The 22612-nt window shown below is 39.5% G+C and overlaps 1 protein-coding gene across 3 annotated transcripts in view; it reads right to left on the bottom strand.

Moving 5' to 3' along the window:
- The window catches only part of rcan3 (regulator of calcineurin 3), a 48467-nt gene that overhangs the window by 19439 nt on the left and 6416 nt on the right, over positions 1–22612 (bottom strand). The window contains exon 1 of one of the 3 annotated variants that reach the window (XM_085392097.1): positions 8775–9110. The exons of the other annotated variants lie outside the window; for them this stretch is intronic. Within the exon in view, the coding sequence (XP_085248223.1) occupies positions 8775–8861 (87 nt within the window). The 5' untranslated portion in view covers positions 8862–9110. Of the gene's footprint in view, positions 1–8774; positions 9111–22612 lie in introns of those variants that run through there. 3 annotated transcript variants of the gene reach the window in all.

Below are 22612 nucleotides of genomic sequence, written 5' to 3'. Positions count from 1 at the left end.
ATTGTATACAGCAAAAATCATTCGCCACGGTTTCCTGATCTTTGTTTACAATGGAAGAGACATTTTTAAAAGCTTCAGATGTTAGCCAGTGGGTTTTGAGACTGCATTTTGTAAAAATGCTACCTCTGTTTTACTCTTACCAGAGACTACTTACTCAAGCTTGATCCATTAATCCTATAAGCAAACTACAAACAGAAACAAGAAGCCTTACAGAAGCAAAAAAAAAAAAAAAACCCTTTATGTCCAGACACGTTCATATACATATAGATATCTATATATATACAGATAGATAGATAAAAATATGCACACACACACATATATATATATGTATATGTAAGTTACTGTCTTCCTTCTCTCACCCCAACCGGTCACGGCAGATGGCCCCGCCCCTCCCTGAGCCTGGTTCTGCCGGAGGTTACTTCCTGTTAAAAGGGAGTTTTTCCTTCCCACTGTCGCCAAAGCGCTTGCTCATAGGGGGTCATATGATTATTGGGTTTTTCTCTGTATGTATTATTGTAGGGTCTACCTTACAATATAAAGTGCTTCGAGGCGACTGTTGTTGAGTTGTGTACAAATAAAATTGAATTGAATTGAAGTTCAGCTCAACACGGCTTCATTGGCATAAATAGTTCAATAAACTGCATAAAGAAATACTTCATATATTAACTGTTTAAATATTTATGAGCAATGCGATCAACATCAATTCATTTTCTGTCTAGTATTGTTTTACATGCTTGATTGAGAGGTGTGCAAACTAGTGCTCCCCCAAAAGAGCCAAAATCCAACACATAACATAAATTACTGAACTTCAATAACTTAGTGAAACTTAAAAGAGTGTGTTTAATATATAAAGTCTTACACTCCCTTGCTCCACCACCACTAAAGCAGTTCATTAGGCATAAAGAAAGCTCAGACAGGACCAATCGAGCTACAACCCGAGGAGACTTGTTTATTCCCCACAGACGGACAGCATTTGGGCAGAACGTCCTTTCTGTCCAGGGTGGCCATCTGTGGATCAGTCTTCCCCGATCCATTAGAGAATGCTCGAGATTCAACTTGTTTAAGGCACAGGTTAAAAACTGGTTATGGACAAATCAAGTGTGTGATCATGTATAAGTTGTATAGTTTTAATGTTTTATTTGGGAATAGAATGATATGTGTGAGTTTGGTGATGGAGTTTTTATTATAAATGAATTATGAATTATTATGTCTATTTTTTAATGTTTTATGGACAACAGATGGAAATTAGCCCTTGGCTATAATCTGGCATGTTTACATTCATGTAATTTATTTTACATTTATGTTCATTAACATGCACGGTCCTAAATAAATAAACACCAGAGAGTTTCCAAAAACCAACATAAAAGCCCTGAACTGAAACATAAAGTACTTGAGTATTTTACAATACGCTTGTAACATGCCACATACAAATTATAGGTGCTCAGTGGTTTCTGTTGGCTGTTATGGCTACATTCAGCCTGGAGGTTAGGGGTTAGTGTTTTAGCTTACAATATAAAACATTGTAAGCTACTGTTAGCTTGTGACTACTTAGGATTAGGTAATGTGTCAGAGAGAAAAAAATCTGACTCAGTATCACTGGATAAACTCCGGATAAAGATTGTGCGTGTGTGTTTGTGTGTGTGCAGTGACCTGTACCAACATAGGGAATCACAGCTTTCCTCAAATCAGCCATTAACATTAGCATAGCAGCAAATCCTTAGTATTACAAAACAGTGAGAACAATCTGTGATTAACAGCTTTGTCTTCATTGTGACGGCTCTGAAAACACTGGGAAGGCATGTGAATGGGCCAAGTGTTATACAGGTGAATAAATACCTTGAGCAATGAGCTGAATTGACAGGGCCCAACGCTGCACTGCTATGCTGCCACTGCCAAGGGCACAACGTGTCCACGACAGGGAGCTAAAAATCAGTTTATAGCACAGGGAGACTCATTAATCCTATTACCGCCAACGTGGTCATTACGGTTTTTTTTAAAACCGATTTTTTATCGAAGCTGGAGCTTTTCCTCTTCAGCTCCATTTAGGCAGAACACACAGATGGTGATACAAGCACACGCATGAAATTTCTAGCTGGCTCGCACGCAGATCCGTACGCTTTTAAGGTGACGATAATCCAGAGAGTTACACAACATTACATAAGGTGGCTAAAAGATGCCACACCAACAGTCCTTAACTCAGGCCGCAGAGTACAGACAAATGAGCTCACCACTCTCACTTCCTACTGCTCACTCTTGCATTTTACCCTCTTTCAACATCTCTGGTGGCAATCAGTGCATTACTCTGTGGTGATACAGCATCTCTAGTGATGATTAAGCAGTACAGAAACAAAGGCAAGAGCATGCTGCACAGTTACATCACCATGTTTTGTTGCAGAAATATTATGGACAGTGATTCAAAATGGTAAAAGCATGACCCTAGGTGCATCACATATCTACCAATGTACTTTTAATTCCTTATGAATTGCTCTGAAACAGGAGAGAAACTTTCATGGCCTAACAGTTTACAATGACATGTCAAATTCCTTATATTAAGACACCGAAAGTCCCAAAACTCCACAGTGTTTGATTTACTGGTCTCAGCAGATGGCTGATCCTCCTTGAGCCTGGTTCTACCGGAAGCTTCTTCCTGTTAACAGGGAGTTCTTCCTTCCCTCTGTCACCAAGTTCTTCCTCAAAGGGCGTTGTTTGATTGTTGAGGTTTTCTTTTTCCTATTGTAGGGTCTTTACCTTACAATATAAGTTCCCTTGAGGCCACTGTTGCTGGGATTTGTTATCTAACTAAAAGCAAACTAAAAGCAAAATTGCACAAAAAGAAAAGTGTACTTGTTTTTAGAAACTGAGACTCATAAGTGTGTTTATTTTATGATATACAATTGAATGCATAATCTATTAATCTATGTGCCGCATATGGATAAACACACAGCTCTATACTTAATATTATTAGTTTTTGCCCTTAGCTTTCACAGTGCAGTGTATACGCCATAGACTGCAGGGTATGTAAAACTCTTGCTGTGTTTTTCCTTAGTAATTGGCTTGATGTTGCTTTTTCAGTCCCTTGCATTCTCACAGCCATTTTTCTGAGACAGGAAATCTAATTGGAAATTCTGACAAGAAAATTATGTTCCACAAGAACCTTCAATAACAAAGACCAGTCACTGCATGATGCCGTTTCCGAACCCTTTGTCCTCGGTAAGTAAATTGGGAGCCCCTACATTCCATTGCAAGACCTTTTTTATTTTGCATCTAATCTTATCACACAGTCATGTCATCTTGGCTACATGGTAACCAGACACCCAAGCCAGGAGCATGTCCTTTGTTCTACGTCACCCTAACGGACACAGCACTAACCTTTAGCTGACACCTGAGCTCGAGCACTTATCTAAGGTTTCAGGCAAATGTGAATGCCGCCTGCCCAGTGCCCAGAGTGGGGGGAACAGGCACACCTGAGCCCACTGCTCAGACCCAGGATCGCTCAACCCTGCCAATATGCAGATCTAGTTTCCTACCAGCACAGAAAATGATACTGCCGATGTCTACATCCATTCTGCCTTCCCTACCCTACCCTTCTGTTGCTTCTCTGCCTCTTGCCTTACACAAACACCTGGTCTGGCAGCATCACAACAATGTTTTTAAATGTGAGTCTAAGATAACATGAACGCTCAAATCTAATGCATGGTTATTCGGTATGCACTAAGAGCTCTGTCAGTGGTATTTCCCTAGAATATTAAAACAAAAGGCCAAATGTCTAAGTGGGACTGATACATGTATATTTTTTATCTTCACTCTGCTATATTGTACATAAGGCCTATATAAAAAAATTCCACACTCACCCTTCGGGCAATCTTTACTTTACCCTTCAAGCTCAGGTCCTCTACCAGAGGCCTGGGACACACACACACACACACACACACACACACGTTATGTAACGTAGCACATTAAAAAAAGACAGCGGGAAAGAATGAAAACATCACAGACGTCAGCAAAATCACTCTTCAGTTTTGCTGAACAACAAAAGCGCAGATTAGTCATCAGATCTCGTCTCCTTCCTCATAACCAGCGCGGTTTCTACAACAGCAAAGCGTGAGAACAGACGCAGGGAAGTGAGAGACGGGCAGAAAGACAGACAGTCGACGGGACAAATGGAAAGTGACCCAGGTGGATGGAGAATTCTCCCAGTGTCCTCTGCGAGGTGCTGTTTGTGTTTGCTGACAGAGATGTTTGTCTGTAGGTCTGCGAGTCCGCTGACTCACTGTTGTGGTTGGAGTGTGTGAGTGTGTCAGTGTTACTAGAGTCTTCTGTGTGGGGGAAATCAGGCATAAGTCGAAAATAGCTGTACTTGGTGGTTTGCAGTGTAGCCTCTGTGTGCTGTTTTCATGATGAGGCGGGTCTGACTGTCGGGAGAACCGATGGAGCTGTAAGTGTGAAGAGGTCATGATGTCAAAATGCTGTTTTTTCCAGCAACACCGATGTGTTAAACGTATCATAAAGATACTTTCGGCTGCTCCCTTACTCACAAGGGGTCGCCTCAGTGGGTAGCTCGGCATGTTCGATTTGCCAGATTTCTACACCCGATGCCCTTCCTGACTAGGGCTGCCACGATTAGTCGACTAGTCACGATTACGTCGACTATCAAAATCGTCGACGACTGATTTAATAGTCGACGCGTCGTTTGATGCTTTGTAAGATCACAAAAGACGCAGGAATAAGTGGCAGGATTTAAGAGTGTAATAACGGACTGAAACAGAAGATGGCAGCATTGCATGTACAAGGATGTCAGCTACCGTTAAACCCCGAAGAAGAAGCAGCTGTGTCCCAGAATTCATAGCGCGGCCCAGCTCAGTTTACAACAATGGCGGCAGCTAGTTAGTTTTAATATTACTCTTATTATTCTTTCTGGGTCACAAAATAAATGTTTAACATATTTTCAGGCGAGAATGTAGCTGTGTAAGCCTCAAATATCTGCTCAGTTTATCAGGACACCACATATTTTCAAAAGCGCTCCGACGTTTTCAGAGACGTCTGTTACCCACTAGCTCGATAGCGAGCCGGGGGCTAGGCTCACTAGAGCCGTGAGAACACCGGACTCCTGGCAAATCGTTTTCAAACCCACCGCTGTCTTTCGCTACTCAGGTTAAACATGATATATAAGTCACTTAGATAACTTAACGATGTTATTCTTTGGCTTTTTTTTTTTTAGTATTTTATTTGTTCCTGAGTAAATCGGTTTGGCTGAGATTAAAGTTATAGTTTTTACACAGCTGAATAAACGTCAAGCAGACAGCTGATTATCAGAAGTGTGAGATGCTCGAGAATTTACTCCGGTGTCCCGTTATATTTTAGATAGCAAGGAGTTTATTAAACTCCACCGAAACAATCTGCAAATTTCATTAAAATTTAATGAACTATCATCTTGTCTTTATTTTTAGTTAGCACATACCTTACACACAGCTGTAAGCTAATGATAGTTATATAAGAGCAGATGCTGCTGGTGCAGTAAGCTGTAGTTTTACGTCCAATGGGTGATGATCTGATTAGTCGACTAATCGCAAAAATAATCTGTGACTAGTCGACTATCAAAATAATCGTTTGTGGCAGCCCTATTCCTGACACATCCCAACAGGGATTTGTGTCTTCTCCTGGGATCAAAGGGGACATCTTTTGGTTGTTAGGCAAATGTGTAAAGCACTACATAGGCATCCTAATTAACGCCCACCCACCCTCCAAAAAAAAAAAAAAGAAACAACACACATATTTTGCGACTGAGTGAAACCAGAGACGAACTTGTCAAGAGAAAGAGCAGGTCGACAGGCGCGCATTATCTATTTACACCTATATGAAAGTGCAAGTGGATATTTAAAAAAAAATTACATGAAAGTGTCAACATCAAATCAAGCATGCATGGTAACTGTAACTGCAAAGGCAAGCTTTGTCCTAAAATACACTCACAGCATGCCAAAACATGCTACGACCTTCAAAATGTGTCCCGTGCTGTCATCTGCTTATGCTGGTACATTCTGCAGGTAATGACATGAGGTGTGCATGCAGTCAACCTGCACCTCCGGCCTTGCCGAACTTAACATCAACAGTCCTTTTGTTTAATCTAAAATGGATCCCAAGCACTTTCTGGAAAAAAGAGAGCTTTCTACACCATCAGCCTTCCCATTATTATGACAACAACCTACCCTGTGCGTAGCCTCTCAGTCTGTCTCATTAATGATGTAATCAGCAAAGACCCGAGCTGCGCCGTTTTCAACCATGTCAAAGCACTCACTTGTTTTTCTTCATGTTCCCCTTTCAAACACCAACACTGCTTAATCTTTCCTTGACGGGTCTATAAATAGCATCAATCCACTTAAGTTCACCCAAAGTGCTTTGGAACAAAACAGCATTCCGATTATTATCTGTCATCTACAGATTTAGGCATAGTAATAAAAACATGGGCCTCAGACAGGCTCAGATCTGGTTAAATGATAATAAAAAAAACAAGAATAGACTGACGGGGAGGTGGGTTCAATCTGAGCGTGCTCCCCACGTGCCCATCTTTAATCTGCCCTCTTCTTCTGTGCTCTCCATCACTCTCAGTGCACTAGAAACCAGGATTACTAGTGTTCTTTGTGCTATTCAGTCCTCTGTCTGCTGTTTTAATTGTGCACATACCCCCTTTTCTTTGGCGGAGTCTGTGAGAGGTGGGCTGATAAGAGCGGTTTGACAGGAAGGTTTAGTGAAGACTGTCCTCTGATCAGACTGGCCTGCCCCTGTCTGTGTCTAGCCTGTCAGAGGAGGACGGACGATCTAAAGGAGCAGCAGGTTTTAATGAAGGTTTTTCACAGCGAAAGAAATGACACATCCAACCCTAGACTCCCCTTGAAACACACAATCATGAACTGTACAATAAATTAAGAGACATTAGGTCACGGGTGAGTCGAAATCCTAAATAATCAACACTTTAGAGGTTCCACGGTGAAGCTCGTCAGTCGTTTTTCTTACTCTAACATCCCCTAGGGAAATTTGAATCTCCTATAATTGGAGAACAACTGCAGGGTGATACATTGGTGTCTTTCACCTTGGCTGGTCTGCAGTGGTTTAGAAACTGTCAGACCTGGGAGCAATCACAGCAGCTGCCTGGCTAGCTAGGGGCCACAGACCATAGGATGAGTCAGTTGTCAACAGGGACTGTTTTTTTGTGTTACATATTTACAGCATAAAACAGGAGCAAACAAGCACAACAACATCATTAAGAGATGGAAATGAAACTTCAACAATCCACCTATGTACATGTTACTGGAATAGCTTGGGAAGGTTAGTGATAAACATTAAACTGCTAATAAATAAATGAATGAATAAAAAAAATTAATGGTCTATAAGCTGGGTGTGGTGACTGAGATTTGAGCTTCTGTAGGGTAGAAAATTAGCCTATATCACCAGAGCACAACAGCACTTAAGTGTGAGAACCACAGAGGGATTATTTGGAGTTTGTAGGCCAGATAAGTCCTTATACCTCCAGACTGCACTACAGCCCCTTATACTGCTACTTTATTTTGAATTCCTTCACCCTTTTCGTATTTCAGTCATTTTTGGTGATGAGTCAGATCAGACAAGCAGACATGCAGGCAGCAGGTGAGGGAATATATTCTGACATGGAATTTCCAAAGGGTTTAGCGGGTGAGCCAAGCTTTGGCCGACCATCTGCATAGCCTTTTAAGCCTCAAACTTGGCATGTTGTGGTGCCAAAGGTGGGGTCCTGAAGCTCATTTTGAACTCATCTGATTGCAACTGCTTTCCTGACCGACAGTTTATCAAATACCTGTATCTGATGTGTCCCAAGGCAGGGGTGGGCAGCTGATTTTCCCTAAGGGCCCAACTGAGAAACTGGAGCTGTTATGAAGTGCCACACCACAACAGAACTGAGCAGAATTGACTTCAGCTTAGTATTAATTATATATCACTATTAGAGTATTGGTGCATACCTCCACCAGTGTTTCACGTGGGCCCTTGGGAAAATAAATTGCCCACCCCAGTTCTGAGGGCTTTTAGAAAAACACTGCCATAGGGGGTGCAATACTGAATTTATAGTGACACAAATGTACTCAAAGGCAAATCTAATTGTAACTATTAGCCCCCCCCTTCCATTATCATTTCCTAGGGCATCAATTTCAATCACTTATACCAGGATTTTTTATGCCACTGCATGTTTATTCATGTTCACCAAGTTATTTTTATATTTTTTTCCGGCATCACGTTTAACCTGATGTACCTGCAATGCTGCTGTAAGGCCAGATATAAAACAGAGGGGGGGGGGGGGGTACAAGACAGCCTGTTCGCCACTGCGTCTAAGCATCGCCTCGCTTATTTCCATACATGTGTCTTGCATGGACAATCCACTTCATCATACCCCATTCCAATATCGCCTTGCGAGCCTCATCTTATAATTGCCGTCTATCTGAAGCACACACACACTGACGCATACACAATGATTCCTTAAAAAAAACATTCGTGCATTTTTCAGCAATTTTTGCAATTCATTCAGCGTCAATCACTGAGGCGTGCACGCGCGGCGCTGCGCGTGCGTCTCCCCGAGATGCGGCTCCCATTGATAAAAATCCTCGTTTGAGGAAGGGCTGCATTCAACGTCACCCAAGACATTCATGCGCTTCTACAGGGGCAGCATGCAGTCGCCCCGAGCAAACTGCTGCACAACACACCGCAAAAAGCAGGCTTCATTTCAACGTGCATTTTTTATGGGTGAACCGTACCTGCATTTTATCTGATGTAAACACCTCAATATCTACTTCGCAGGCGATGATGGTCACCATCTCCAGTTTCATATTTATCGATGGCATTCCCTTGCGTGTTTTGGGTTTTTAAAAAAATGAGTAAAAGTCTTTCTCTTCCACTCTAGCAGGGCGCAGAAAACGCAGATATCTGTCGCTTTTTTCTCCAGGAAGCTGCGGTTAAGTCCGGCGGACTGTTCTGGATGGTTTCTTTTTTAATCGGCTGCGTGAGTCGAGGCTGGACTCCTCGCTGCACTTACGCGCTGCTGTGAGTGATGCTGCAGCAACTGCACAAACTCTCTCCGTCTCTCTCTCTCTCTGGCTCCTGCCCTCCCCGCTCCTGGCTCCACATTGACGTCATTACCATCCTCACGTTCGTCTTGTTTTACGCCACTGTAGAGCTTGACGAACCACGCAGGGCGCACTGCAGAATTCACCGGCCGGTTTATTCCGCTTTTGTTGCATTTTATTTTTATTACAATTGTCTTTTGTGTTCGCGGGGTTGAGGGAGAAAAATGTGTCACAACCATCTTTGAAAAAAAAAAAATCAATCCATGTTTACGTCAAACAACACCAGCATCAGAGTCACACAGACCAACCAATTCATTAAGAAGAAAGTCGTGTTTACACCTGATGTCTTTGTGATATACTGACAACAAATATGGGGTGGACAATGAGAGCAGAAGCTGTATAAGCACCAGTTCAAGTGTAGCATGAGAGATCCTCAACTGTACCGTTACGGTTCACTTCTTCAGGGAGTCAGAGAGGAGATAAGACAAAATATCATCTTACAATAAAAGCGAGGAGCTGATTCAACATTACCTTTCCAGAAATAGACATCAAGTTAATTCAATACATCTCAGATCACAAGGTTATAGTCAGTATACTGGAGCGTGGAGGTGTATGGTTTGGATTTTCTGCTGAATATTCTCTTAATCCACAGCATCCGTTTTAGTCCAGCATGATTTCTAGCAGTATCAAGTTACACAAGGCTCACAGCTACATGTCTTTGTTTATTATAAAGTTCTTATGCGACCTGCTCCGGGACTACAGATGTAAATTAGCAGTTCTGCTATAATGTTTGCACCTTATATTTCTGGTACATTGGTGTCTATTAACATGTGCTGTCACTGTTATGAATACAATCCTTGTGAAATCAACTGTTAAAGTCAATCCTATACAAGCTGTGTTTGTGTAGTTTTTCTGCCCAACACAGCACATTACATACACTCTGATTACTGGCTTACCATCAGCACTGTGAATGAAAAATATGTTTTCCGCTGAAGGCATCCGCTGCTTTATTTTTTGCCTTGTCAAGCCACAATTGCATAACCACAGATGTCAGTTGTTTGCTGCCTTCAGTTGACATGGTCTGTGACTTCATGAGAATAGGAATATACAGACAAACAACAAGCCTAAAAGCCCATCATGCCGATGTCTGTCTGCATGCTGTTAATAGATATACCTTATTTTGTCAGCATTTTGATGCCTCGAAAACCTTTTAAGAACTTTTCAGTTACTGGTTTGTACTTTAGTGGTACTGTGGCTCTTTATGACTCACAATAAAGCAGCTGATGAAGCTGGTGATGCTGCCACAGCTCCTTGATTATACTGAAAGACTGAGTTTCCATTCCACTTGAAGACCAATCATTTTCCAGATTCCACAGACATTATGCCATTGCGTAAAATGCTAACACACCTTGTCTTCTTTCCATCACTCAGATCATCTGTCTCTCCAGCACTCCATTTCATAATAATAATTGTCTAACCAGCCGAGACAACAAAGTCCCTATAAGCCATTAATATTAAGGCTCTGGGCCGTGAGGGCTATTTCTGTCTGTGTGTGTCAGGCATTGTCCACACTGAGCAGACGGAGAACATGAGAAAGATATTTATGGATGACTGTGACATTCCTCCAGCAGACAGTGTCAGTCACTCGGTCTGGAAAAATTCCCCTGTAAAAGCCACAAAACACAACATATCAGACACAGTAACATGTTGACCTTGTCTGAAAAGCACCGTCAGCTGCTTCATCTGTTGAGATTGAAACTGTTTTAGTCTTTCAAGTCATGGCAGCACGAGCAGGCAGCGCTGGTGATGATACCTGACAGGTTTAGATGTTACATCAAAAGCACTCCCACAGCTCATTAATCACACGCAGAGGAGTGATAAAGCGGCACGCATATGTCGTCTTTTCTTTTGAATCAGCTCTGTTTACTTGAATTTAATGTAGTCTAAGTTTGCCAGAGGTTGTGATCATTTATTTATGCCCTCTTGGAAAATTCTCTTTTCACTTTCCCCTATTTACAAAGCTTTGAGTCAAAGCTGAAAAAAAAGTAAGTTTCACTTCCTGTTAACAGAAAGATCAGCAAAGCAAATGTTTGCAGATAAACAGAGATTAGGTCCTTTCTGCCTGGAACTAATCAATTATTACTTCTGGAATATTGTAACATACTGTAAAACAGTATATTATACTATGTGGCACTGCAAATTTACCACTTACAGCATGTAGCACACATGCTGGTGATAACCAACCTGCATGTGAGTCTGGGGCTACTTCTGTATATCCATGCACATCTTTGTTCTGTAGGAGGAAGCTGGAGTACCCACAACCACATTTCTGCAGAGACAGGCTCCCAGCCAGGCCTTAGATTCAAACCCAGGATCTTCTAGCTGAACCACAGTTACTTACTGCCCAAACTGGACAAGCAGAAACAAATGAATAGATGGTTATATTTACAATGATGCACTGAGGACGACAGATAAAAAAGGGGATCTGACACATTGAAATGATAACACATTACATTTCAGGTACCACCGCAGGCTCCCCCTTTAGCTTTGGCTTAATAATATGAACTAAATATATATATATATATATATATATATATATATATATATATATATATATATATATATATCTAATGGGGATTTGATTTAAAAGTATGTCCAAAAATTTATGTTTAAGAAGAAAATGTACAGAAACAACACATATGAGTAGAATTAGGTCTGTTAAATTAAAAATAAGGACTAAAGGCAGTAAGGAATGGTGCAAAATCAGAGCTAAATAATTAGTTCACATGAATGTCGTGGGTGGGTCAAGGTTAAAGGAGCGCTGCTGTGGCCACTGGCATCAACAAACCGTGCAGACCACTGCATGTGTTGTTCTCGGCTACCGAAGCGCAGCTTCCTTTGATCTGTTTTGTTGCAGCTGATAAGTAGGATGGATCGCCGCGGATGATGAAGCACTTTTCTTCCTCTCTGGCCTCATTCTGCAGCTCTGCTCCTCCTCATTCTCAATTCTTCTCTCCTCATTCACAATTCTCTCTGTTAGATCTCACAGGATGAAGAGAGCCCAAACAAGACTTTGTGCAGGAAAATATAAAGGCTTATATAAAAATCTGAAAGAAAAAACCTGAGGAACACTACGTTTTTCATTTTTTCCTTTCAAATGCTGGCAATTTAGAGGGTTAACAGCAGAACTGAAGATGTTCTGGTCTATTGTTAGCTATAAGTAACAATGCTGTTATGGTCAGCACTGTTTTATAGATTCAATTTACTGAGGTACGCTGTATGTATATGCTTCCATAAATTCCACGTCATACAAAAATCTTCCTGAGGCCAAGATGAGAAAACCGATACCACTCTTACATCTGTACGGTTAATATGTGGATTCCGGCAGCGGTCTATAAATTTAGCTTCACTTAAAGACTGTTGGCAAGGTAACAAAATATGTCCACCAGCAACTCCAAAGTACATCTCCTAAAATAGAAATATTCTGTCAAGTTTAATCTGTTTGCTTAAGCTGCAGCTAATTTAGTAGTGACACAGTAAAAGCTGCAGTACGGTTGTCTCTTTTTGTAGGCAGATATTGACAGAACAGTGTCTAAATATAAAGTGTAAAGATACATGCCAAGAACACGGTTAGATTTAGGAAATGTAAACCCCTGGTAACCTAATGTGTTTTGTCTTTCACTTAAACCTCGCTTCTTTATGACCAATAAGCGGTTATACATGCAATTATCACATAAAGTGCAGTCAATAGGATAGCAATCCAGCTATTGCTCTCTCTAATGTGCACAATGCACTTCATAAGAGATGAGGAGAGGAGTGGACGGAGAGGCAGCAGAGATGCTCAAAGGATGAGACACTGTCTCAGACTCACTGACGAACACAATTTGTATTCTGAAGTGGAGCTCTGCAGTGGAGCGGGGGGGAGGAATCAGGGCAGTGGATCACCATTGGTGGGCTGATACACGCATGCTCATAGTATGGACACATGCATGCACATGCACATATATAACCAAACGCTTCTCTGCACAAGCACAACTCTAATAACTGCATGCAAATCTACAGTATACTGTATATTGCCTGTGTATTAAAAATGAACACAAAGACACGCGTTAGTATATGTTTACACACAAACACATGTACACATACACACATGCACTCCATCTCTTCACTGCCAACCTCTTATTACAACAGGCTACCTCACTTGGCCCAGCCAAACCAACTGTAGTGCCAGCGCCAATGCAGCTGCTGTAATCTAGGCCAAGCTATTTTTATAGCAAGCAGCCAAGTACAGGCGCAGGGAGCCAGAGGGAGACAGAGGGATGGGAGGATAAAAGAATGTCTACAGGGCAGAGAGACAGATCTACAGAGTGTAGGTGAGACAGCATGAGGCAGAAAAGAATAGCACAGAGAGGCAGAGCTGGTGTAGAGGGAATAAAAGTAGTGAGGGGCTGAGTGAAACAGAGTGAAAGAGAGCAAGGTCCTGCTGTGTGCAAAGTACAGCGTCAAAACCTGAAGATGAGCACACAACAGAAATGACGAAAACAAGTAGCCTCCATCAACACTGCTTCAAAGCCCCAAACGTTTTTTCTCTTTTTAATCTGGTGGTTTGAATTCTGCAATTGAGCTCAGAAAATTGAGGGGAGGATGATGAAGCTGCTGAAGTCATTCAGATGTGAAATATGCTGATAGACGAGAGTTTTACATGACTTCTGGCAATCAAACTTTAATTAACAGTGATAGGCACAACTCCCAAAGGTCAAATCTGACTGTAACTATTTTCTCCTAATTAACAGAAATGAGCCTGTTAACATGGGAAATCTGCACCTATGCAAACAGAATTTCAATATGTGCACTGCACTCCTGGGTAGGGTTCAGGTGTAAAAAAAAGCTCATATCGTGTACTTACAATCAAGATTTAGCTAGATAAATCAAAATCTGATGACAGCTGCTGACAGATCAGCATTTTTGAAAGTTACTCTTAAATTATTCATTTTTCCCCTTAAAATGTATTGTCATTAAATATGTAGTGGTCATAGATTTGAAAGCACATTTGACATCTTGAAATTCTCTAATGTACCTATCTGGAGAATAGCCGTGCCAACATTAACCTGTGAGATAACGATACACCAAAGCAACAGCAATCCTGGCAAATTAGCTGATCTCAGCGCTAGCCGACATCAGCTGAAGGCTCAGCTGGCACTCTTATCCATATCCACTTCTACATTTTACATATGGAATGCTATTTCACCTCCTTCATAATTGACCACAATTGCTGTGCATCTGCAACCTCAACTCACCTAACCTAACCAATGCTGTGTCTACACATAACAGACTTAGCAAATAACCATTTTAAACTGTAAATCTATGGAAAAATGCTAAGATAACACAGTTTTACCAGCATAAAATAGTATTTTTGCATTAACAAGCTGATTCTCAAAGACCTACTCTATTACCCCCAAACTTGGCATGTGTTGGCATGGTGTACAGTGTGTCCTTAAAAATGTGAAGAATCCTATTTGCAATGGCTTCATTTTACAGCCTGACAATGATCCCAAACACACCACAATAAAAGCATATCTGGATAGAAAACCGCACAATGGATGGAACACTGTCAGTAATGGATTGATCTTCCCAGAGCTCGGACATCAGAATCAGAATCAGAAAGGGGTTTTATTGCCAAATGTTGAGCAGGTTTACAACATTAGGAAATTGCTGCGGTGCTTCAGTGCAAACATAGTGTCATAAATAGCATCAACATTATTGAAGCAGTGCGGGATCATCTTGACAGAGAACACTACAAACGGCAGCCAACATCCAAAGAATAGCTCTGAATGTTGTTCAAGAAGCCCTGAGAACTATTCCTGAAGACTACGTAAACAAATTACAAGAAAGCTTAGATAAAGGAGTTCGATTGGTGTTGAAGCTCGTTAGAATTGTTCAAATTCTATTTTTTTCCTTATATATTGTATTTCCATGTATTTTTGCAGACATTTTAATAAATCACTGCTCAAGATTTTTGCACCGACACTCTACAAATATCAATTTTCTGAATTGAGTGCTGCAGAACTATTATCTGTATTATCAGCTTGTTTGTTAACAACTTCCCATTCAATTGTTTCCCATTTAGCATCTTTTGGGCATGTAGCTATGGATGGTGGTATTGTAGCATCTTAGACGCAACAGTTACCTGCTTTTATACATTAATACAATAGAAATAATCATTTTAACCGACTAAGGAAGGGCAGCAAATATTTATTTGTCTAGTCAACTGGTCACAGTCATTCCTAGTTTTATAGTTCGACTTAATAGCTTTTTATAGTTATCTATTAACCATGTTTTATTAAATACATTCTTTAGTGTGGTGCATTTCAATTCTAATAATGTGCAAATTTGTTAAGAAATGAAATTTAAAAAAAAGCTTTTTGCAAACTGCATAACAAATATGAGAACTGACTGCACAGTATGTTTTTGGTCCACAGCCCACATCTGGTGGGCCACCAGCAGCTGTTCAACATTTTAACCCCGTCCAGCAGCTTAGGAGCTGGAGAGATGAGCTGCCGTATAGCTCTGTGGGGAGGACAGAGACAGAGCGAGAGGAAACACAGAGTGACACGTGCCGATGGTTCCACTGATTGCTTTGAAATCAGGTCAAATCTTTGGATTGGGCTAGGCGGACTCGTTGACCCATATGCAGGCAACAACGCTGCTAAAGGAAACATAACAAAGGAGAAGAAGAAGAAGAAAGAACAGGGAGGGACCCGAGGCAGTTTCAAAGCTTTGAAGAAAACATTGTATTCTGAGAAATGGGTATCATTTTCCAAGGCAAGCAAACAAAGAGAAAGAAAGAAATCATAAGACTGTTCACCAGAGGATGGAAGAGCGTTCTATTCTTTCAGATCTAATTGAAAGCTATGGGATTCTAATGGCAGCTGAAATGGGCACAAGTGGTGCACTGGTGCAATGAGATTGTAGACTGAGCACACTAAATTTAAATAAAGTAGGAAATGTTTATGCTTAAGTTTAAGATCCATTTCACACAACCAAATAATTATCAAAGCAACAAATGCTCAAAAGCGTACAACAGAATGCCACAGTACAGCCAATAGGCAGCATGATGGAGACGGTGAAAAGTAGACAATGATAGCAAAGAGAGCACTCGTGGGCGGGAACGAACAATGATGGGAACAGAAATGAACAAACAAAGCTAAATAAGGGACCAAAACAAAAGGAAACACAACAAAAACATAATCCACGACAAAACATCAGCAACAGCATCAATAATCCTTTTCTGTATACAGAAATCGTTTTAAATGCCGTTTGCTCCAACTCTCCTCCAACAATAATGCTTCAAAAGCAAACTCAGAGGGGAGCTGGTGGTTACATTAAGACAATGAAAAGTTATGCAAGCAAGTGAAAAAGTAAAAAAATCTAAAATATGGAGGATATAAACAAAGTCTTTAAAACTAGGCACAAGTAACCATCCTGGATATACAACACAGTGGATGCTTTCCATTATTATAATGTTAGAACATCTTTTCATTTATTTCTCACTATCAGCTTTACTAAACTTCTTATTTATTTATGGGTTTGTTTCGGCTCGTTAATTTGACACATTCTTGCCTAAAAGCAATCGCCTTGTTCAATTTCACGGACTGCATGATTACTTTTGTTCCTCGTTCATAAGAGTCCGTTTATACTCTGCATCAGTTAAAAAGGCGCTCATACTCTATTGTTGTACTGAGACTGCTATTCTTGAAATCACCCACAGTACATTTCTGTTTTTAGACTGATTGAACCGCAAAATAATCTGGATTTAAATAGAATTGCAAGAGCATGACTAAGAACAAATAACACAATGTCTTACATAGCACAGTAAATCTTAGAGTGTCATAATCAAGCCTTGTGTAGTAGGCGAGGGCGGGGCGAGATGCGTGTGTGGAAGAAAAGCCATCATTTTCATCAAAGCAGCCACACATAAAACCAGTCATAATCGCACATCAAAGAGCTAAAAATTATTTCCACTAAGCTCTTTTGAAGGTGTGGGGGAGGCGGTGTACAAAACAGCAAAACAAGTCCATGATGAGGGTATATAAGGATGTAAGTAGATATATTTATGTTTGAGCTTTTGAAATATTACATCACAGATTTATGTAAGTGGCTTTGATTAGCTGTGGGATTTATTAAATCGCAGGGTAACTGAATGACATTTATGTGCTAAGATATTTTTAATGTGGCATTGGAGATATTACGATATTTTACCACTTGTCTCTCAAATTCAAATATAAACCTAACAAGTAAGATTAAATGAAAAAAAGAATAAAACGATAGTGCTAAAGAATTTCCACAAGTAATGAGCACAAAAAGTTACTTATTTTGTCCAATTAAAAGCGTCAACTAATCATATTTAGAACTTAAACATACAACCACGGTGTTAACAAGAATATTGTAACATTACACAATATTGTAAAAACTTTTAATGAATTAAATGTGTTTGCAGCCTCATGTTTTCTAATCAAACGTAATGATACAAATGTTTTAACAGGTCAGCATTAAATCTCCCTTCTACTTCATGCAACATGCCCAGATCTGTTATTTACTTCAATTCTAACATGAAATAATGTTAAATTTCAAAAACATTAAAATGATTTAAAAAATAATAAGTTAATATCTGCTGCAGTTTGCTTTGATGGACTATTTTGCTTTCCTGGGGAATGTCATCTGCATCCCCTCTCTTAACCACATCTGTTAATGTGTCCACACAGATAAGGAGGCTCTGTTACAGTTACTAAGACCTACTAAGACCAGCATGAAACTTTTATAGTTTTGAGAGTTAGCAAAAATGTGAAAACGACTTTGTAATGTGTTCTACAGCATCTTGGACCACAAGTTTTAACTTGTGAATAATGCAGTGATCAGGTCAGTTTGAATCTTTTTACTCGGGAGTGTTGCTGCTCCTCTCTATCGACCCTTTTACAGCAGGCGCAACATCACAGCAAAGCCAACAAACATACTTTTTTCACAGATGCACTTCATAATTGCAGGATGTTGCAAACACCAGCTCTACTGCATACCCGCAATCCAGGAAGCTACAAGAAGGAGCTGAACAACTCACCTGTGTAGGGAATTCTGATGATGCGATCAGGCATGTGGTTGGCACACAGAGGGTCTCCTGATGCTCAGAAACTGATTCCTTTATTTTTTTTTAAATTTAAAAGTGCTTTTCCCTCTGAAGCATTGGTGTTTAGTGACTTAATTAAAAATTGGAACAGATCGGACCACTTACCCCCCCCCAATACATACTGCCATATCCACTATCACGGGATGGTGAGGATTGAGACTGAACACATTTGCAACAGCTTTTAAAAAAAATTCTTACTGTATTAACTGATGTAACTACTGTAAGAAAATAGATATTGCATAAGTACAAACACATTTTTCATTTTCATGAATAAATCTCAATATTGAATAATTGTAACAACCACCAGTGCCATATCTTTTTCTTTTTTTTTAGCTTATTTTCAGTTTAATTATGAATTGACTAAAACTTTGACTCCAGTCTCTTTTATCTACAAGGCCACTGGATAGTCCTGAGAAAATAATTATTATTTATAATTATGATATAATTATTATTTAGTACTAAGTATTATTTATTTTTAAAAAATGGCAAACCTTGCTTTTTGTTTTGTCTCATCTAGTAGAGAACCAAAACCTTCGCCATCAGGAAGGAAATAAAGAGAAGGTTCTCCCAAAGTCCACCAATCTTCAAAGAATGAAAGATCACATCTTATCAAACAGTACATGCTGTCGGTGGAGCAGACATATGGTAACACAGAGCGAAAGTCATAAAATATCTGCGGCCCCCATCTTGTGAGGAAAAGCAACCCCACAGATCCCTTAGGCAAAACAATCCACCTCCCCAAACTTGTGAGAGAAAAGCCTGGAGTAGTGGAAGTGAAGGAGAAAGAAAGGCCCAAAGGCAGAAATAGATCCGCACGAAGACATGTGCCAAGCCTGACAGAGAGAGAAGAAACCAAACAGACAGGACATCTGGAAGGACCGCAGGATCGGCACAAAGAGTGTCCAAAAACAAGCTTCTGTAAAAGCCTGGAAGATTTCAAAGACGCTGCAGTTGTGAAGAACAAAGTTGTATAATAGGAAGTTGGGGAAAAACAAAAAGAGAGGAATGCTAAACTGGTTAGATGAATCCATGACCATTATGACAGGAAGATAGATAGAATACAGGCAAGAGAATGAGGAGAGCTGTCAGTTATATCCAAGTTACTCATAATCATACTAACAACAACATTTTGCACCTTTGTTCTTCACTGTTTCTCATCCCTCCATTTATACTGGGCTGTTAAAACACTCCAGTGGTCACCTCTGTTTTTTTCTTGACCACAGAAAGAAGAACAAAAACAGGAGATACTCCTCAGACGTGACACTTTGATATCTTTAGGAAGGAAAAGGGCAAAAAGAAAGAAGTGTTCAGAATTAACAAGGAGTCAGTGAAAGAAACTAGCACTACAAAGCAACCGCCTGTAGCAATGACCATTTTGACCACATTGGTGAAGAACAAAACATTTGTCTGTAGGTATCATATCTTGTGACAAAATCTCAACTGCAATAACTTCAGTAATAATATTTATTTCCATAGCTTGGTCATCCAATGGTCATCCAGTTCTCACAAAGAGTTTTGTACACCCAAGAGCGTCTCAACTATCAACAATTAGGTTTGTAGAGCTAAAACACCCATTACCATCAGCAGACAGCTGTATCATCTTAATCATAAAGGCTCCACTGAGACCAACCATTTTCAAGCCTCCTTCATAAGACTTCATCAAAAAGTTGATTACGGTGTCACCGCCTTTGTTGTCAAATCAACACTCAAATTATTTCACAACAATTTGACCCTGTTAAATGGTATTAGGGGAAAATGAGTCCCCAGTGTTTAACAAAACAGTTCAGCAAATTTAATTTCACTCAGAAAGGGAGCTGATCCATGTAAATATCAAACAGATCTTAATAAAACCACGTCTGAGAAGGGCTTAGGGAACTGTGTTTCTTTGTATAGAGGTTTGAGTGCATTTTACAGTGTTACAGAAGAGGTCATTATAGTTAACTAGAGACAAAAAAAACTAAAACTAGCTGTAAAAAAATTAAATTAACAACAAAAAACCCTAACTTTTGACAAAAAAATGTAACTAACTGAAGCAATTTTGTGAACTTGGAAAACAAACTAAAAATAAAAATATAGAGGTAATAATCTTAGTTTTAATATTTGTCAGTCTGGTAAAATTCTATTCACATTTGCCTAATGAGAGACTGATCAACATGTTTATTGAGACTTTGGTCGTCTATAAGACTGTGAGTTAAAATGTTCTGTGTTTTTAAAGTGACACCTGTACTGCTTTTAAACAAATCTTGCCTCTGACACAAGCCTGCCATAAAATAATAATTACAAAGAAAAAAAACTATCGCTGAAAGTAAGAAAAATTAAACGAAACATTTCCACACAATAAAAACTAAACTGAGACCAGAAACACTGCTCTGGAAACTAATTAAACTAAACAGAATTAAAGTCAAAAAGTCCAAAAAAATAATTAACTAATTAGAAAATACAAAATATTTCTGCGTGCAGCCTTTACAGGTTAGCCCATAAAACAGTTTAACAAGCTCACAGTGGATCATAACATTGCAATTTAATTAGTGGATATATTTGTTCTCATTTACATTATGGGCTTAAGTGATTGTCTTAGTAAATTCATGAAGGTGAAATATTAAAATAAAAGCAGTAAAATTAAAAATTTGATGGCTATGGCACTAAACTAGCAATGATAATCTGTTAATCTTAGATTAGGAAATATGTAATCAAATTATAATTACTAATCACCTTTTCTCATCTCCAATAGAGCTGGTGATTACAAAGGGTTTACAGCCAAAGATTTCTTTTTCTGTTTAATTTTTGTAAAAGCAACATCTCCTGATGACACAGTAAACCCTTCACAGACAGGATGGCTTACAGAAGACTTTCTCTCGCTCATATTTTCTAATCAGTCAAGCACATCAATGTAAGAGCCTAAGGGAAAATCTACTGGCAAATTAATGCAACTGTAATCAAACCTCTTAACCCCTAATGCTATTCATGTGTTCAAGCTCTAATTTAGCTCCATATTTGTCATTATGCACAAGCGAACAGGGATCCCTTGTCATTCCACAAAGCAGATGATTGAAGATTTTTTTGTCCTGGGCTTACATGCACACAAATATGTTTTCATCCAGATTTAAAACAACACCTCAAAGCTTTCAAACTAAAACCGGGTCAGCAGACTTTGTTTTAAGGATCAGAGCAGTGTTGAAATCTGCCAGAAGTTTGCACAATGATTTAGTACAGATACGGCCTAATTTTAAGCTTGTTGTTTTCTTTTTTCTTGTACTTATATGCCCATATTACACTGTGGACATTAGGGCAGTGCATATGCATAAACATAAGCAAAGCGTCAAACTACTTGTAGACACGTTCTTCTAAATACTCACCTGAATTTTAAATGTTTAAAAAGTTTTATTACTGATTAATTGAAACTTTTTCATTCATTTTCAGTCCAGTCCTTGCCCCTGACCATTTTCAAGTCCCTAACTCAAGGGCTAAACCAGTGCTATGTCAACAGACAACTTAGTAAAGAGCCGATTTTTAATTGTATTATTCAACAGCCTGTGATAAAAAAAACACAATTTGTTTCAATTTCATTATTTAAATGTACAAATGTACAAATGGAGCAAAAAATAATTAATGACAGCCCTATAAAAACTATCTACGGCAGATGAACAGCATCTAAAAGTCATTTCCTGACACAGAACCTGATAGATCCCTCTGCTCCCTCAGTTTATTCAGCTAGTGTTGGTTGTTCTCTGAAGCTTCATGGAGAAATGGTCTCAGTGGAAGGGTGGGTGTGAAGAAGCCATTCTTATGGCAAAGAAACGGGGAGAAAAGGACGAGGTATGCCAAATACACAAGAACTGGACTGAAAATCAGTGGCAACGGGTCCTATTGAGTGATAAATTCAAATTTAGACCTGATTATTGAAGCAGCGTGGGATCATCTTGACAAAGCATAACAAAATTCAGCAAACATTTAAAGAAGAGCTTTGAATGTCCTTCAGGAAGCCTGGAGAATACTTAAAGAAATGACTTAAAGAAATGACAGGCGCTTGCCTAAGAGAGTTCAGGCTGTTCTGTAGAATAAAGATGGTCATATCAAATATCTGACTCTGATTCTAATAGAAATGTAAAAACTCTGTTTTTGCCTTACATACAGTGTTTGGATTTATGTTTGCATTAGTTTCAATAAATATCTCATCCTAAAACAAAAAGAAATTAAAAGACAGTATTATATGTACAATGCTGTACATGCAATAAAATGGTCTACTATTAGACAGGAAAACAAGCATGAGTGTATACACACACACACACACACACACACACACACACACACACACACACACACACACACACACACACACACACACACAGTT

The sequence above is a fragment of the Rhamphochromis longiceps genome, linkage group LG19 (assembly GCF_057381845.1).
Source record: "Rhamphochromis longiceps isolate RC_006_pf linkage group LG19, R_longiceps_female_GT1.1, whole genome shotgun sequence".
Taxonomy (NCBI): domain Eukaryota; kingdom Metazoa; phylum Chordata; class Actinopteri; order Cichliformes; family Cichlidae; genus Rhamphochromis; species Rhamphochromis longiceps.
The sequence above is the reverse complement of the archived record's forward strand: the minus strand, read 5'-3'. Positions and strand labels throughout refer to the sequence as shown.